The sequence below is a fragment of the Nestor notabilis genome, unplaced genomic scaffold (assembly GCF_000696875.1).
Source record: "Nestor notabilis isolate BGI_N333 unplaced genomic scaffold, ASM69687v1 scaffold10569, whole genome shotgun sequence".
Taxonomy (NCBI): Eukaryota; Metazoa; Chordata; class Aves; order Psittaciformes; family Psittacidae; genus Nestor; species Nestor notabilis.
The window spans coordinates 34,727-53,677 of NW_009942443.1; the positions used below are offsets into that span (position 1 = coordinate 34,727).

The following is an 18,951-nucleotide window of genomic DNA, read 5'->3' on the forward strand; positions in this document are numbered from 1 at the left end:
TAACTAATGAGTTCTCAAAGATGAGAAAGGCAATTACTTACTGTGTTGGTTAATAAGCATACGGAAAGAGATGCGGTTCGTGTAGAATCTATCTAGAAAATACTGGATGTTACTGCTAACAAATGGATCAAAGCCGTATTTTTCCTTGTATTCAATCACCCCTTGCGCCATGGTTGGAACCACATCATTGTGCCTGTTCCTGACTTTAATTAAAACATCTAAAAAGCTAGAGGAAACAAAATTAGAAACAGATTGTTAAGACATATAATTAAACTCTACCTCTCACTTCTGTTTTCAACTCCTCCCCAAAGCATCCCTTCAAATTAAATCTCTCTTCACCATTAGCAGAGAACAAAAGGAACAAAAGATTCTCTTTTATTGCTATCATACGCACCATGGTAACTCATTCTCTAACAGTAGCTGGGAGACTGGAGAAGAAGCTTGGGGAAAACCAACCTGACTGCCCTTTGTAATTTGATAAGTTTTATGCTTACTTCCCAGCACCTCAACCTGTGCAGTGTAACTTTCAAATGCATTTCCTTTACCTTGCATGTGTCCTGTAAATTTGAGTAACAGGATGGGTAATTATCATCAGTGTGACTTGTGTTCAGTTTCCTTTTAGACCACTGGATGGCAGAGCGCATACAATGGTGCTCTGATGGGCTCTCTCTGGTATCGGAAAGTTTTAGAAGATCGCATTGCTATTAACAAGAGGCTGTTTACAAGCACACACTGACTTTGAAACAGCTTGGAGGACTTTTGTTTCTCCTACTAAGGCAGCTCAATGCCTATGATCTTGAAAGAGCTCATCCTTTTTGTCCCACACATGCAAACTCTTACATACTTGAAATATTAATTATTAATAGCTTCCTAAAGCCTAGACATGGAAAATCAGTACTATTCAAGTGTTACATGCTCCAATATTAAATAAGTATTAACACCAGAATGATTACATGATCTTGTTTTAAAAAAAGCACACAGTGAAACACAGCTTTAAAAAGAAAGTACAGCAGGGAGACTTGTTCAGCTATGCGTGTATCTACAATTCTACAGATCCTTTTTAAAGAAACATCAATGGCAGAATATTCTCGGTGGATTTATAACGAATATTAAAACGTATTATTAGAATCATAGAATAGTTAGGGTTGGAAGGGATCTTTAACAGATATCTAGTCCAATGAGCAGGGTGAAAACCACCCAAAAAGTAAAAGACTACCAGTTAGTCACATTTAAAGCATCTGCTTCCTTCCTTTCCATAACCCCTTAGTCAAGACAACCTTCTGACAGTACACCATACCATTCTTAACAAGTGATACACTCCCAAAATTATTTCTCCCACTCTACACTGCCAGCTCTAAAGGAATGTAGGTTTCGGTTTCTGTAGTTTTTCATCATCCTCAATTTAACCACCAGTTTTTGCCTGTGTGTTAACTGTTCAATAGTCTTTCAACACTATGTTGTGCATAGAAAGGGGGAAGTTTTAACTGCCTAATTCTCCAGTCTAAATACTATCACGGTACAGAATGGCTGCTCTCTTAGCAAGCTTGCTGACTTGACAGCTCATAATCTTTTAATGTTTAAAAGGTTTCTAGAACTCTTTTTATGGTTAAGTCTTGATTCTGTGTGATCTATAACCACTGAGATTTGATGTTAGTTTTCAAGACAAGACTAGTGGCTGGCTGTACTCATGCTACTTCTCTGTTTCAGAACAACAAGATGCTAGCTAAGAACACAGCAGAGAAGCAACACATCTGAAAGGCAACTCACAACACTCTCTCCTAACTGCTGTTTGCTGACAGCTTTGCTATTTTTTTTTAAATACTTCCACTATCCACAATATATACAACATGATGCTAATGTGCTCCATGAGGGCAAAGCATTCACTGACATCCTACCAAAGCGCTTAAATGCACAGAGTGTGCTGAAGGGCAAACACAGGATCAGGAGGTTCATCTGCTACAGACCAGCACCAAATCATAGCTGAAGCTTAGTGTGCAAATACACACAATAAAGGAATTCTTCATTATTGCAGTGATATGTCAAACCTCCAGTTCCATCTTCGAAGATAACTAGTTCACTCAAGTGTTTCCATCAAGCAGACACTTTTAAAGGACCAAAACACATGAAGTATATATAGGCACATGTCAAAGCAGCAAGGCAGAATTTCCTCAATCTTCCCACTCAACTCCTTACCACACCCCAACCCCACATACCCCTGAAAGACACAGAGTTTTTGCCATACTCAAACCGTGGAAGTCCATATCAAGGATTTCTTAAAATGCTCATGGGATTGGGGGGGGGGGGAGGGAGGAGAAGGGAATACTCCAGAATAGCTCTGAAAATTTTATTAAGCAATTACTGGTTGTTTCGTTTTTTTCAGAAGTCAGTGTACCGTATTCTGAAAACCACAATGAATAAATAATGCAGTTGGTTTGACAGATGAGAAATTACTAATATGAAGCTATTTTAGTCAAGTGAGCTTCAGTGGTTTCTGTATTAACAAAAGAATATTTAAGGCATTACAATTGCTGTTAAATAAGCTAAGCCTACAGACTTCTGCAAAGACAATTAATGTCACAAACCAAGTTATTATTTAACTCCCTAATGACTGTACATATTATTCTGTTTTGATCTATCATCAAAGTGCAAGAAGTCATAAGAAAGTCAATATAAAGACAAAGGGAATTTTGCTGTGTCTCTTTAATGGCTAGCATTATCTGAAAGATGAAAGACAAGAAAGTGATGAGTAGACTGAAAAATAATGCTTTTAAATGGAACAGATATGCAGTGGGGTTTTTTTGATTGGCTGCCCTTTTTTAAAGAAGTGCTAGCTGGAAGCTGAGAGTCATCAGAAAGACAGGGACAAATTCACACAAAGATTTCTCTACTAGAAAACGTAGCTACTTGCAAAGTGCAAAACTAACTGAAGTGGTATTTCACACTACTTGAAAAGTAAAAAAAAAAAATGCAGCCTCTTAATCAAATCTATTCAAATATTTACTTATTTCAAATCGCTAACAGAAGCACTATTTTAATCTTAGTGCTGCTAAAAGGAAAGTTATTCCTTGTTTACTAAGTTCCTTGTCTATGTGTTATCTCTAGACTACTGCCAGCTTATTGCTTAAGTCACTCTCAGTTCCAGGACACTCCCACACACACCCTCCCGCAGAGAAAAACCAGCAAGGAAACTCCACTGCCTGTACCCATAACTGTTCTTTGAAAGTACATGTGAACAGCACGTTTTACAAGCAGTTAATTCTTTAAAAACAACTTCTGCCTCCGCATGCTTTATTGATACCACAGGAAGTTTCCAAGACTTCTGCCAGCTTACCACCTCTGCTGAGCGTGGACACCTTATTTCAACACTCCTCAATCATACTGTTCGACAGAACACCTGACCACTCTGCAGCTTGAGGAAAGATATATGTTATCAAAAAAGCGAAAGTAACCTGACCTTTTGGCATATGCCTATACTACCAGCAGTGACAGTAATGTGGTGACACTGTAGTATGTCTTCATAAGGTCTGCTACTCAACAGAACGTAACAAAGAAACCGAAGCACCTCTGAACCTTCACCACAGAAATGCCAAGACAAAAAACCCCTTTAAAGTATTTTGTCTCATATTCATAAAGGGAACACTCATGAACATAGTATCTGTCCTCAAATTCATACACTAAGAGAAGAGATAAGTTGGGCCACTCTGAGAAACATCAGCTTTAGTTCAGTCTCTGCACTTACTCCTTCTAACCATTCACCCTCTCTACTGCCTTGTCTGTCTTTGTAGGCCAGAGAGCATAACGATTTAGGGACCACAGGACTGAAAGTGGGCTATTTTTAAACTAGATTGATTTCCCATTTCATTTCACTACATGGCTTCAAAGTCAGCTGTGCCAGTACATAGATAATATCTGTTATCCTGTAATCCTCAGAAAGAGTGCCCAAATTCTGAGAATACCAGAGCAGACTCCCCAGACAGAGATATAACACAAGTAGCACTGAATTGATCAATTCCCCTGTTTTAGGAGGCATTAATTGAAGTAGTACTGCCAACACTGATGCAGCACATCTGTGGCTATCAAAGGTCTTTAAAAGAGCATTTTAGCTCCCCTTCTCTCCTGTGCCACTGTCACTTTGATTAGCTGTAACAGAAACTAAGGTCCATCTCAGCTGGCAAGAAGACCACCAAGGCACTCATTTGATTTCCAAAACCTAACTGCTCTGTAAGCCTTCAGGTTGAGTGCTTGGGGTAGGCACTACATTCAGCTCCAAAGAAAACCTGAAGTACTTCCATCCAGTCAAGTCTCACAGCTGAAGACACAAAACTGAAGGAAGAAAAGACAGGCTGAGAAAGTTGCGGCTGTTCAGCCAGAAGAGAAGCTGCATGGAAGCTTGACATGAGCATGAGCTGCATGAGGAGCTTGACATGAGCAGGCAGTGTGTGCTTGCAGCCCAGAAAGCCAACCGTATCCTGGGCTTCATCAAAAGCAGCGTGACCAGCAAGTCGAAGGAAGTGATCCTGCCCCTCTACTCTGCTCTCATGAGACCTCGCTTGGAGTATTGTGTACAGTTCTGGTGTCCTCAACAGAAAAAGGACATGGAGCTGTTGGAGCAAGTCCAGAGGAGGGCCACGAGGATGATAAGGGGGCTGGAGCACCTCCCTTATGAAGACAGGCTGAGAAAGTTGGGGCTGTTCAGCCTGGAGAAGAGAAGGCTGCGTGGAGACCTCATAGTAGCCTTCCAGTATCTGAAGGGGGTCTATAAGGATGCTGGGGAGGGACTCTTCATTAGGGACTGTAGTGGTAGGACAAGGGGTAATGGCTTCAAACTTAAACAGGAGAAGTTTAGATTAGATATAAGGAAGAAGTTCTTTACAGTGAGGGTGGTGAGGCACTGGAATGGGTTGCCCAAGGAAGCTGTGAATGCTCCAACCCTGGCGGTGTTCAGGGCCAGGTTGGACAGAGCCTTGGGCGACATAGTTCAGTGTGTGGTGTCCCTGCTCATGGCAGGGGGGTTGGAACTAGATGATCTTAAGGTCCTTTCCAACCCTAACTATTCTATGATTCTATGGAGACCTCGTAGCAGCCTTCCAGTATCTGAAGGGGGCCTACAAGGATGCTGGAGAGGGACTCTTCATCAATAGGCAATGTAGCAATAGGACAAGGGTTAATGGGTTTAAACTTAAACAGTGAAAGTTTAGATTAGATATCAGGAAGAAGTTCTTTACAGTGAGGGTGGTGAGGCACTGGAATGGGTTGCCCAAGGAAGTTGTGAATGCTCCATCCCTGGCAGTGTTCAAGGCCAGGTTGGACAGAGCCTTGGGCAACAGGGTCTAGTGCAAGGTATCCCTGCCCATGGCAGGGAGGTTGGAAGTAGATGATCTTAATGTTTTCCAACCCAAACCATTCTGTGATTTTGTGAGATAAGAGCCATTATGAAACATCCAAGTCATGTGATACCACACAGGGCACTCCGATGACCAAAAGATGCAAGAGTGGGCTTCTGTAATATGAAGTATATAATACATAGTATTAGTATGTAATAAGCACAATCCTACAGCATGCTCAATGCAGGAATAAGACAGCTAAAAGGAACCAAGAGATGAATGATCCAACCTCTTTTCACATGCTACTATATGCAAGGTACTCAGAGATACACCAGAGATACTGCTAGGACAAGAAAGCCTGTAGTTCAGATGACCAAGCATACCTTAAGAGTGAACTTCCTCATGTCTTTTTCTAAGCAAACCAATCTGGTTGAAGAAAAATACTATTCCTAGTCATGCATCCCTAAATAATGACTCAAAGTCCCAGATAATGACTCAAATTCTGTATTAAATGATACATGCAACTACAAATATTAGAAAAGTGTTACGTAAATACAAGTGAACTCAGATAAGTGGTTTGTTTTGGTCCCCTCTCCATCCCCCCCACTGCCAAGTAGTTCATTAACTAGTAGAGTTCCCTGTATTTCTCCACTGACTGCAAGGCATAAAAGTAGAATAGAGCTAGACAGCAGCAACATGGAATACTGGTACAGGAGTTGAGAAATTTTTAGATTTATTTATCTGTGGGTTATTACAAGATAAACATGGACACAGTTAAGAGTATTTTTTAAATAAACAGTTTGCAAAGAATATTAAAATGGTAGCTATTATGGCTCAATATCCAGTTAAATAGCACAGCTTTCACAAAGCTAGGAATAGATAACATGCAAAGAGCAGGAAAGTAAATCTGACTTTCTAATCTTAGGTAGCCTACCGAATACTGGCAAGAAGACAAATGTGCTCTTTAATGAGTCTTTCATCTTTTTTCCCCACAGACCAAACTCAGTATAAAGGTAACTCTTACTGTCCTAATCCATACCTGGACTACCTTGGAATATAGAAAAAAAATTCCCCAGTGTCCTTATGATATGTACTTTATTACAGAAATACAATAACCACAAGATTTCAAGTATGTTAACAGTTATACTGAAAGAGTAAATATTTGGTTCACCATCATCATTTGGTGCATCATACTAATATAGATCATCTCAAACAACATTTCCAGTTGCCATGAAACAATATCACGAATGTGTGTTATTCATATGCCAGATTCAGGTAATTAATTTTTTAAGTACGAACAGACTGAAAACAGATCTCCAAGAAAACTGTTCATCAACATTTTAAAACATATCGTGATCTACCTCTTGCTTATAGGTCTAGGTCAGCTTATGCCATCTCAAAAAGCAACAGACACCTAAGTTTTGGTAACTTAATCCCACTCAAAATGTTCTTTTAAGTCAAGCAATAGGAAAACTTACTACTGAACTAGTCACAAACAGAAATTCTTGTGCCAACAGCAGAGGCCGTAAATACAGAATAACAAAATGTAACAGCTAGAGGTAATTGAAAAGTTCATCTAATTTATCCACTACAGAAGAAAGCTTGCCTAGAACATCAATAAAAACTAATCTATTCCTAAAAGCTTTTAAAATTGAATGCTCTACAGAGAATACTCCAATTTTTATTATTTTATTTATTAAATAAAATGGAATTATTTATTCCCATTCTGGAAAGCATTCTGCTTTTTCAGAACAGACTGAAACCGTCTTTTTCAGTCTGTTCTTGCTAATACTAGAATTTATTATTTTTTTCCCTGTGTACAATCTCAACTAAAATAAAAATCAGGTATTTTTTTAATTCTCCACTTCTTCACTTTGAGCAACCAATCATCCTTTATTACGGTGACTTTTTCTTTTGGCACACTCAGACTTGCAGTGTCTCACACTTCAATCACTCTCTTTTCCAGTCCAAATAAATGCCTTCAACATTACTCAGAATTGGAACTATCCATGTCTCCAACTGTTGTTCCTTCATATCAATACTATCCACGTGTGTTTTAACTGCTTAATAGGTAAGTACTCAGAACTGAAGACAGTATTCCTGATTAGGACTCGCACTGAGAAAATAGTCACTTTCCCCGTGTTCAATAACACAATTCACTCAGTTTATAAACCTTACAGCTCCTTCTACAGTTCTGCCACGCAGGGAAACCGGTACTCATGCAATTCAGTTTCTCCTGTGTGTACTGCTTGATACTTAAAGTGTAAAGACCTTGGATAACATGACCACAACCAAAAGAGCGTAACATCTAAAACACATTATCTAATAAAACCCTTACTTAGCCTAACATTTCATACCAGTTAATGTGTCTGCAACTACCTGAAGGCAAAACATAATTTCTGCACAGCACAGGCCACATCTTCTACAATCAGAGCATTTGTTGGACTGCAAGATGCTTTATAAAATGCTTCCTATAAAGCGCTGTAAGATTTTCAGAGCTTAAAAAAAGATAAGCAACCCTAAGAAAACTAATTAATGGAACAAAAACCCTGCAAGAAGTAATCACCTGAAACAAAGCTGGCTGCTATACGGTACACAGTAACCATACACCTTCGTGCTGGGAGGGGTTGTTTTGCTTTTTTGTTTTTAAGTCTCTAAGATGTTTGTTATACCTGTTCTCACTCACATGTCGCTGGGGGTTTTCTTAAGCATATAAATTTCAAAGAAACATTCTAATGACAATTTTAATACAATTTTGTTGATAAAGAAAATTGGCTAAGCTTTCCTTCCTTCTCAAAACATAAGCAATATTATTCAGTGAACACCAATAATTGAAGCCCATTAAAAAAGCTTTTTAGATAAAAACAGTGACTGACACACTGAATGTTTTCAAATTGGGGGGGGGGGAATCAAAGTATTAATGTGTTGATACACATTATATGCAACAGTACTAAGCTCAATGTATCCTAAAATTATATTTTAATCCTAAACATTTGATATGCAAGTATCATCTCATGCATGTTGTCTTCTCCATACAGCCTTGGAGGAAGTATTTCACACTATTTCTTAAACTATCAGACTGCGCAAATGCAAAATATGTTGTTCAAAAGCATAAGATTCCTATATCCTGCTCTAGATTACAATTTCGGCCTTTCCTGCACAAATTCTACCTTACAAATAAGATTACTGTTATCCTGTAGTATAAAAACATTTGATGGTTTTGTGACAGATTATTTTAAAATGAACCATCACAAGAAAACAGATTACTCACTCATCCAGAACATGAGGATCCTCAGGACTTTTATTTTCATATTCTAAAAGCTCAAGGAAACTCTGCATGTACCTGAAATAAACAAAAAATATGAAGAAAGAGTTACAATAATTAAATTACTTTTTTTTTTTTTTTAAATCATCTTAAGACTATAACCTCACCTGAAACAACAGCAGTGCACAGCCCTCTGTAAAGGCTTAAATGAAGTGGGATACTACAACCAAGGGAAAGAAGCAACTCCAATATATTATATTGAGTTGTAAGTATTATTTGTGACCCTACAAGTCGGGGAACCTGCTATATAAATCAAGCTGAAGTTAACAGGGGCAAACCCCCTCTTCAGGTAGGTCTGTAATTTCGCACATCTTAGTTTGCCCCTGGATCTTGATTTCCTGGTCATCCACTTATTATAGATGCTAGTTTACTCTCACGCTCCTCAGACAGTGATCCAACCTTCTTTCCAAAATAAAGCTCCAGGGAACACACACCAAAAGCCACACTAACAAGACTGCACCAAGCTGTACTCCAGAAGAGCACACTCCATCCCACACTCCCACATCTCCTCACATCATACCTCAGGCCACCTGACACAACCCTCAGTTTCATAAAAACACCACTCGCACACAATACAGCTCTCCACTTCAGACATTTGCACACACGATATATTAAAATGCTTAGAGCCAGAGATATACCACACAGCATCAAAAAAAAAAGATTTAAGGCAAAGCATAACTCAACATCAACATGGCCAGCCTGTTCCATAGGAAACTAGCCCAGCACCACTTTAAATGTCACCACCTCACACTGCTGGGCCTGAGGAGCAGGCACCATCCCCTGAAGCAGGTGTATCAGCAGTCCAGATACAGCTTTAAAGATTACAGAAATGGGACCTATTTCTTTAAGTAAATCACACAAGGTATCAGTCACACATAAAAGGTAGGGTGGTTTCAACGTTATCGGAAGGAGTTGTCATTCCTCTCCCTTTTGCCCTCCCTTCACTCCTGGTTAAGTACTATGAAAACATCAGCACTAATCAGATGTGTCTCTCAACAGCTGTAACTCCCTGCAATGGTGAAACAGCAAGCCAGATTGATTAAAAAATTCAAACCTTTCTCTCACATGAAAACAACTCACAGAAACGTCTAATCAGCTAAAGCTAGCACAAGAAAGGAAAGATGACCATAAAGCCTACATAAAGAAAAAGCAAAACAGGTGACCTTTTTCAGTAGGCAGCAACCCATGAGACCAGCTCAACAAAATGGCCTGTGCAGAAGCTCAGTGCCTACAAGACTGACCCTAGTCACTGAAGCTTGGACAACTTCACATTACAACAAAATCTCTGTTGGTTGTAATGGCAATTCTTTAAGATCAGCTTAAGGAGGCTGTGAAACTTCACCCTCCATCTTCAAGCCACATCAAAGCTTAACACAGTACTGCTGTCTACATGACTCCCTCCAGCTCCACAGGGTGCTACTCCAACCCCCATTTCAGCTGCATGATGTGGAGGATAGAGGGGCAGGAAAAGAATAATCAGGACCATCAGCAGGGAGAGGGACTGAGTTTCTAAGAGTGAATCAGAACCAATCTCCCTTGAGAATGTGCCCTTGCATGTGCTCAGCTTTTATTAATTATCACTGAGAAAGGTTGCTTTAGTCTGAACTCAGCTGCCTCACCTGCAAGACTTAACATGTCACAAATTATGGTCACCCACTCCTTTGTTTCAGAGAGGTACGTATTCTTCAACATTACCTGTCTCATATGAATCAAGGTCAATCAAGTTAATCATGGGTACAGGATGGGGGAAAAAAGTACCGTTATTACAGTAAGCAAAACACAGTAATAAACAATCAGCAAAGAAACTCCAAAATGAAAGATCGGAAAGTGGCGGGCAAGGCACTGAGTAATTCAGGGTGTCATTAGCTTAACTCCATACAGGCAGTAAGATGAGTTTTTTACTTCTCAGCAAACTAAGCAATGTCATGTAGAAGCAATGCTTAAGACCCATTCCTGTGCCCAATTTTGCTCTGCCTCTAACGCACGCATGACAGTCCACAAGAAGTCTTTGCTACCTACTTCACCTTTTCCTTGATGGGTGATGAGAACGTATCTAAATAATTCAATCTGTAATTGTCTCCAAGAGGAAACTGACTTTCTGGACTTTTTCTGTGGAAAGGGAAAAGGGCATAATTCATGTGACATCCTTGCAAATACGTTTAGTAATGGAAAAAAAAGCCATGTAACTTAAGACCACCAGCACTGTCAGACTGGACTAGTTCCCTCATGCTGTGGGCTGCAATATAACAAAAAAGCTAAGATCTTCCTTTATTCTTCTATAATAAATAAATACTTGCTGTCTTATATTTGCTTGTGTGGCAAAAGGAAATTGTGCAAAATATTTCATTCTATAGAGAAAAGCAATCTACTCAAAAAATACCTGCATGATTTCCACGAAGTTGTCTTACTCCATTCCTCCAATATAGGTTAACCTCACCACTCAATTGCTCTATCTACATTAACATTTTTATTTCCAATCTAAACCTGCAGTATGGTTTTGAAATGACCCCCAATAATTTTCACTTAATCCAGACCACTTATATCTGCAAAGTGGTTTTGGCACTTCTCACAAGAAACTAAACAGGAAGCTGCTGAAGCTGCCCACCAAATGTGTAAAACCCAAGGCAGCCATCATGACCAGAACCAATGAATGAGCCAAAATGCTACAATTTCTCCAGCATAGGCATAATACATGCCAAGAAGTGTACTATGGACTGTCACAAGTACCCTCCACACTATAAAGTGTTTCTCACTTTTACATAAAAGACTAAATGCTGCAGGTGTCAGCAAGTTTGCCAGCAACCACTCCTCTACTCCTTATGCTTCCCTCTCCCATCCTTTCAAACCTTCCTCCTGGTTTGAAGTCCTTTCCCTTCCTACTTCAATTTCTGTTGCCATCCTCCTTGCTTTGGGGTGGCCTTTATTTTTTTTCCCTTATCCTCCCCGTGTTTCCCCCACACCCCCAGTCCACTCTTCTACACCCATTTTCATAAAGGCAACAATAGCCCTTTCTGCCTCCCACAACACCCCGAGCTGCAAGCCAGCTTTTCAAGGAAATTAAGAATCACAGAATTGTTTAAGTTGGAAGAGATCTTTTGAAATTACCTAGTCCAAACTCCTACTCAAGCAGGGTCAGTTGAAACAGGCTGTCGAGGAGGGTTTTGATTATTGCCACAGGAGACTTCACAGCCACCCTGGACAACCTCCTTGTGATGTTTGATAACCATCACTGTAAAAAAGGTTTTTCTTATGTTCAGACAGAATTTCATGTGCTTTAATTTATATTCAATGTCTCTTGTCCTATCACTGAGCCCCACTGAACAGTCTGGCTCCCTCATCTTTATTCTCTCCCATTAGGTACTTACGCACACTGATAACATCCACCTCCCCACCCACCCAAGCCTCTTCCCCAGGTTGAAGAGTCCAGACTCTCATCTTCTTCCCATATGAAAAGATGCTTCAATAAATCTGTGTCATGAGAGAAAGGACAGCTTTCCTCGTAGCAAAGTCAGAGGAGTTATTAGGAAGCTGCTTGCCCCCATGTGTCATCATATAACATTATGGAAGTTCTGTTTCTGACAATCCAGTATAACCGCCACACTTGAGAAGCAACACAGCAGGTGCTTTTTACTGCATACTTCCTACCAGAAATCTCAAACATCAGCAATCCTGTGCTGATCCTGAGGATAAAACATGAATGAGTATTTTTGGTACTGAAGGTAACCAATACCCAATTTTTGTGCTGTGTGGATGTTCAGTTGGTTGCCCACAATTACTGGTATGCTGTACTAAGATTCATACTCTGTTATGGTCCTAAGACTGCAGCCCCTGGAATAATCAAATATCTCTACTCCCATGTTGAAGAATCAGCACTTCTACTAGAGTATCAGTGAGGGGCAAGCCAAGTATTTCTCTCATCTAATGCAGAAGTAATTGAGCAGAAAACTCCCTCAGTCAGAAAAAGACCAAAGCACTTCTCAACCAGAAGAAAGGGTGTCAAACATGGCCACCAGTCTTCAGCACAACCAGCAAGTGGAATAGCTTCTGAAGTCATTATGCTGCAGGCTCAACATAGCGCCAATGAGGTACTGAGAGTTTCTGAAACAAAGGAAAATTACACAAACTAAATGCTCTAAGGAAATTTCTGTATGTGCTAAAGTAACTACTCTCTAATCTCCGTGGTGACGGTGACACTATAGACACAGGCAATGCTTTTCCTTTAGTTACCAACAATATTTTGATGTCTATACCCTGTATATATATATATCCCAAGTCTCTAAAAAGAAAACCTCAGAGCTGCAAATGCTGCCCATCTTTTATCTAGTTGTGACTTCCAGTTCTTACACAAAATTAATTCTCTACCCCCCCCCAAAAAATTAAAAAAAACTTAAAACTCAGGTTAGCTGCAATAAATAATTCACAACACTGTCTTACCCAACAACCACATTACAATCTGTGTAATTGTGACCTGTCAGCAGTGCAGTTCACTCCTATAATAAGCTAGGGTGTGTAAAAACAATCATTCCCCTTTCATACAATCTATTTCCTTAAATTGTCTTTTGATTTGAACTGTGTGTGCAGATATGGATAAATGAAGGTGGCAACTACTGTTTAATCAAGCACTGAAAAGACCTTGTGATGTTTTAAACACAATCTACCAGCCAGCTAGTAAAGCAGAAAAGTACCAGAATAATGCATTACTTGCTATAGTACCAGTAAATGAGTACAGTTATACAGGACATACCTTAGAAAAAAAGAAACCAAATCACCCAAAAATGAAACAAAACAAAATATTTTGCTATCTTCAGTGTGGGTGAGTCATCAAAAGCAGGAATCAAAACCTATGCCCTTCAAATCTGTTGTCCTTCTGGTGTTTAATTTTTTATCACAATACACTACAATTCATTGGGCAAGTTCTTTGGTTTCAAGCAGCCTTTAGCCTAGTTAATTACTGCCAGGTAGACTGAATTCTTGTTAGTCTGCCAAATGCAGTAATTCTAGAATGGCACATTTCACACATAAAATCACTATAAATGCTCAGAATGTCAGCTCCAGGTTTGGTCGTTTCATTTGGGTTTTTTTTTTTTTAGAACTCATGCAAGATACTTTTGCTTTTTGTGTATCTGTATTTCAGCAAGATTTTCCTTTAGGATTTAACAGCAAAGCACTGAAAAGATAAAACATACCTCCATAGTAACACAATCTTGTTAGCATAGTCTGAATGTAAAAAATTATTAATCCCCAAGCTGTATTGATTTCTCTAATGGGTCTTTCCAAGGAGGCAAATAGAAATTCATAGCCTTGTCCAGGTAAAAGTACTAAAGAAGAGGCATTGAGTCAACGTCAATTAAAATACGAGTTTTTGATAAGACTAAGTAGCATATTGTGCAAACATCACACGCACTTTAGATATTTTACAAGCTCTGACCTTATCCATTATAAGGTTTTATTGTAACTATTTTCCCTCGTCACATCACATTAGTGATGATATCCTTTATTATGCAGTTCAGCCACATGTTCAATATCCTAACTGCAGCACACTATAGCTAGAGCGCCCTCTGAAAGCTGGCCTAAAAAAGGCCCGTTTCTTCGGAACTAGGATGCTGCCCATTAATCTTGAAAAACTGAAAACAAGTTGCTGATCCCTAGCACACTGGTTGCTGATCCGTCTGTTATTTGGAGTCACTGCAGCTCACAGTCAGAACACATTAACCGTGCTATTATTTCTATTCACTTCATTCCTTCCCTTGCTATTCCATACAAAACATACACATAAAACAAGCTATAAACTCAAACTGGGACAGAGGTAATATTTTACCTTTGCACAGATTGAAATGCAAAACTATTTTTGTTGTTCATAGTTCACTCTCTGGGTAATGCCAGCTTTATTCAGAAAAGCACAGCAAAGCAACACAAAGGAAGGACAGCTGTCTTGCCTATGCTCATTGCTGCACGCATCAACCTAAAGGAACCCAGAAAGGAAGGAGAGAAAAAAACCCCATACCTTTCCTGAGAGCAATCAAGTAATCAGCTGTAAAATCTGTTAGGCAGTGCAGAGCAGTCAAGAAGCATGATTCAGGAAGCAAAGTGCCTATAGCATGACCATGAAGACAGATTAGAGAACTGAGAGGAAAACACGGTTTGCCTGCAGCAGGGAGCATATTCTCAGAAGTGGCAAGTTGAGTTTCCTTCCCAAGGGACCTATAAGGGACTAGGAAATGCATGTAATCCAGAATGTCACTGCCTGGCTGGACAAAAGATAGATGGGAAAGGAAGGATCCATGCTGTAGAGTACACAGGGTCAATTTGTTTCCTTACTCCACCAAACCTAAGTTCTATTCACAGAGCCACCATACTCTAAATAAAACCTACTTTAAGATAGGAGCTTTTTGTATTTTTTGGCATGCTGACATGAAAGCATAGACTGGGAAATCAAAGTTTAAAGCTTCGGCTAATTTGGAGTCTCACCGAAAAGCACATAAAACCAGGCTTCTAGTGGAAAGTGGTATCATAAATAAATCATAAATATGCTGGTGACTACATAAATTACCGAAAATTAGCAGATAAACAGATTAAGGTGAATAATGCATTAAATTATGTCTGCTCAGTTGTGGCAAATGTACGTCAGATTTTTTTTTTTTGCATTTTAATGAATTACCATTTTACTCTGGCACAGTAAAAATAAACTATCGTGAAATCTGATCTAAAAAAATATTTTTTTCTTGAAGCAAACAAGTGTGTCAAGAAGATGTTTTTTAATTTTACAAGTACACAAGACAGCTATATTTATTTATTCTACTGCCTAAATTCAGGCATCTCTCTAGATATGCCTGAACTTCACACTAAGAAATTATAAATATGTTTCAAAACCTATTATCAACATAGCTGCATAACACTCAAGGTCACTGTTTTATTTTGGTCTTTTCAGAAGCTGATAGAGTAAATTTTGCCTAGGGTTCATTACCAGTATACCACTAGGCCTTATAATCTACAGATAAATGTTTAAAAAAAACAATTAAAAACCTCTAAACAGAAAGATAAAAAATAAGCTCCTTCAAGTCCACATCTACAATCAGGAAAACAACATGCTACGTTTATGTTTGTTACTTCTGACATAAGGTCACAGAAATATTCTTACACAATCTCAATGAACATACTCTTTTCCACAAAAACTGCTACTTAACTAAAAACCAAAATTAGAAGAACACCACAACAAACATTCTGATTTCAAACTTCCATCTCTGGGTTGAATGTCTGCTTGAACTTCTTCATCACATTAAAGTCTGATATTTTGGCCCATTTATCAGAAAACTATCAGTCTACAGCTGTGACAATGCAAATCACATTATCATATAAAGTACATTGTTTGGACAAGTCATTATATATTCTAACACACATGGGACATTTTTGGGTTTTAAGTTTTTAATTTTCCTCTTTTCTAAAATCAGTAGTACCTCTTGTAGCCATAAAGCCATCCCTTGAGTCCTCAAACCTCAAAGCAAAAATTCTGAAGGGGGCATCCACTCTAAACACCCATTCAGTTCCTTTGCCTGAAGTGATCCAATGTTACTTGACTCTCTATTACCAGGGCAGAAGCTTGTGCACAGAGCATATACCTGGACTACCGTTATGCTGAAGAGTCACTATAGAAATATTATTTTCTTTTCTTCATTCACCCGCGTGTCCATATTTCACTGAAAACAGCTATACAAGTCATCTGGATTAAAAAAGCCTAAAAGACCTGCATATTATCCACTCTTTCCTATTTGGCATAACAGCTTCTGGTAACATCAGACAGATGATACAAGCCTTCAAACCTTGCAAGCTGCCATTTAACCACAAAATGATTGTTATTGTGTGGCTGCACAGCATTTTCAGTTATATGAAGCACTTAATCACTATGTTTGAAGTGGTCATCAAGACAGCTAGTGCTACCCTTCATCGACAAACATATTTAAACCAAAGTACACAATATCACATATACTAATTTATATTTCTTAAGTATGAAGCTTGATAAATGAGAACAAATCCAGCAGCAAATGTACCGTCAACATGAAATTTCTTAGTTCAAGGGCTAGACTGAACAGAAGCCTACAACATAGCTGCTGTTACAGTTAGATAAAACTGTTACTCACAAAGGGAAGTTTATTGTATACTGCGAAGATGTTTTTACATAAATTCTTTGGATCAAGTATTTGTACATAGAAACACACTAAACAACCCATGAATAACTATTTTTTAGAACTTAAAACACACAAGGCAGTACTCTCCAAACCACACTGAACATGCAAGTAACCTAGAAAATAATTACTGTGGAAAAGATGACAGGACTTTAAATAATTTTGGGTATACACTAGTTATTACAATGCAGAATGTTAATTACTGGATGACACCAGAGTTTTGCCCCGTTCCATAACTTCCCCTGAACACCAGGTCATTTTATAGATTTAGCAATGAAAAGTACAGATGAGGTTTAAATTTTCTTTTAGTATTTTTGATAAAGGAAAAATAAGGAGAAAGAACAGCTATTTCAAGAAGTCATGGGTGCAATACAGTAAGGAATATTGAACAAGCTTGCTCTTAGAAGTTGCTGACTGATTCTAGTTATCTGGGAGACAACAGTATTCTTTTACTAACTTCAAAGACTAACAAATTCTTATCTCTAAGATCCATTTTAGAGTATTTACTAATGTTAGACGGAAGAAAATCAAACTTCAATTTGACAAGAAACATGCACTATAAACAGTTCAAGGCAGAAAAAGACTTCAGTTCAAAACAGTTCAAGTCAAGTTGAAAGTAAAGCAATACAGTTTTACACTAATTCTTCAGTCCACTTTTAAACTTACCAACTCTGCACTAGCCCAACTGAAGGCCTGTTAAGTAAGTTATCAGGCAACAAATTGACCTCTCTCATGGTGTTAGCTAGTCGCACTGGAAGTTCTTTCCGCAGAAACATGTATGAAGTCTTCTCACATGCATTGTCACGACCTGTTGGAAGGAAAAAAAAAAAAAAACCAACCAGATGTCTACTGAAGCAGAATTTTAGACTTCCCAGGCTTGTGGAATTGAAAACATTTTAAGTATGGTTTCTTTCAATACACACCTTTACTCCTTCACCTCCAAAATGCATATTATATATACTTTTAACTTCCTGGAGCTTAACCCCTTTTATTTGACATTCTTCCCCATTTCATATCACCTCATCCTCTCTTCTATGAATAAAAATCTCTCATGCTACAAATAAAATTCATCCAATAACAAAGACTTGATATCAGCTGGAAATAAGACCGCAAAATACTAGCTTTTATCAGTATGATTTTTATACTAAAGGAAGCTTTTAAAAAGTGCATGCCACACATGTAATGGAGAGAAGAAAACAAAGAGACAAAACAGAATGGCAACAGCTGGCTGATGTTTCATGCCACAAGCTCTTCAAAACTACTGAACATAGCAGCAGCACCTGGAAAGACCAGCAAAGGTCATCATCCCTCCTAGGACTAGCCTACAAAGTGCTCACTAGCCACTTGGAAGGAAAACGCAGTGCTTGTCACTACACTCCCATCTGGAAAAGCTGCAGTTGGGATTACCAGTCAGAAAACAAATGAAAGGGATCCAGCAAAATAACAATACTTTGTTGCAGACCTACTTTGAAAGGTGGTAATCCTCTGGAGCCACCCTATAGGACCTAGAAGACTGACATAATTAATAGCATTCTTAAACTAAACTAGTTGCTGATGATACCTATAAAACTTTAACTACAAGTATTTGAAAGTGTAAGATGTTAAGACTCTTGCACAGATAGTTCAGATGCAACATCAGACCTGACATACCTTTTTGTATTTTGCAGCATTTCACAAGTGGGGAACTCCCCACCATAACTAATTTCTAAAGAGCCCAGGTAAATTTAAAAAATAAAAAAACCCTTTTGCTTGTAATGAACAGTCAGTATTCTGCTTAAATCCCAAAAGACAGTGAATGTCTTTTGTGATGATAACCAGTAAAAGTGCCTGCAAAATTTGCGAGTGAAGGCATAATACAGGAGCTATAAATTATGTTCAAGCAAACCAGTGTTAAAAGCACTGCCAGGCACATAATCACCGAGATTTGCAATTTGAAAGACTCAAGTACAATGCAACCAGCACAATCAAGGTGATCCTTTAAAACAGTCCCATTATAATCAGCTGAACAGAAGAGTTTTCACCTTCTTTGCATAGGTAACATGCATTGATGGATTAGTTCCCAAACTGTAACAAGCTTGGGGGAATATGCAGGAAGGATTAGGATTTCCCTTTCTTCTTGCTC

General features: G+C 38.6%; 1 protein-coding gene across 1 annotated transcript in view; it reads right to left on the reverse strand.

The window, feature by feature from the left end:
• PDK3 (pyruvate dehydrogenase kinase, isozyme 3) overlaps positions 1-17,632 on the reverse strand; it is a 35,350-nt gene extending 17,718 nt beyond the window's left edge. The window contains exons 1-3 of the mRNA XM_010021414.1: positions 17,496-17,632; positions 8,596-8,667; positions 42-226 (exon numbers count right to left, since the gene is read on the reverse strand). Coding sequence (XP_010019716.1) covers positions 42-226; positions 8,596-8,667; positions 17,496-17,605 — 367 coding nt within the window. The 5' untranslated portion in view covers positions 17,606-17,632. The remainder of the gene's footprint in view (positions 1-41; positions 227-8,595; positions 8,668-17,495) is intronic.
• Between the last annotated feature and the right edge of the window lie 1,319 nt (positions 17,633-18,951).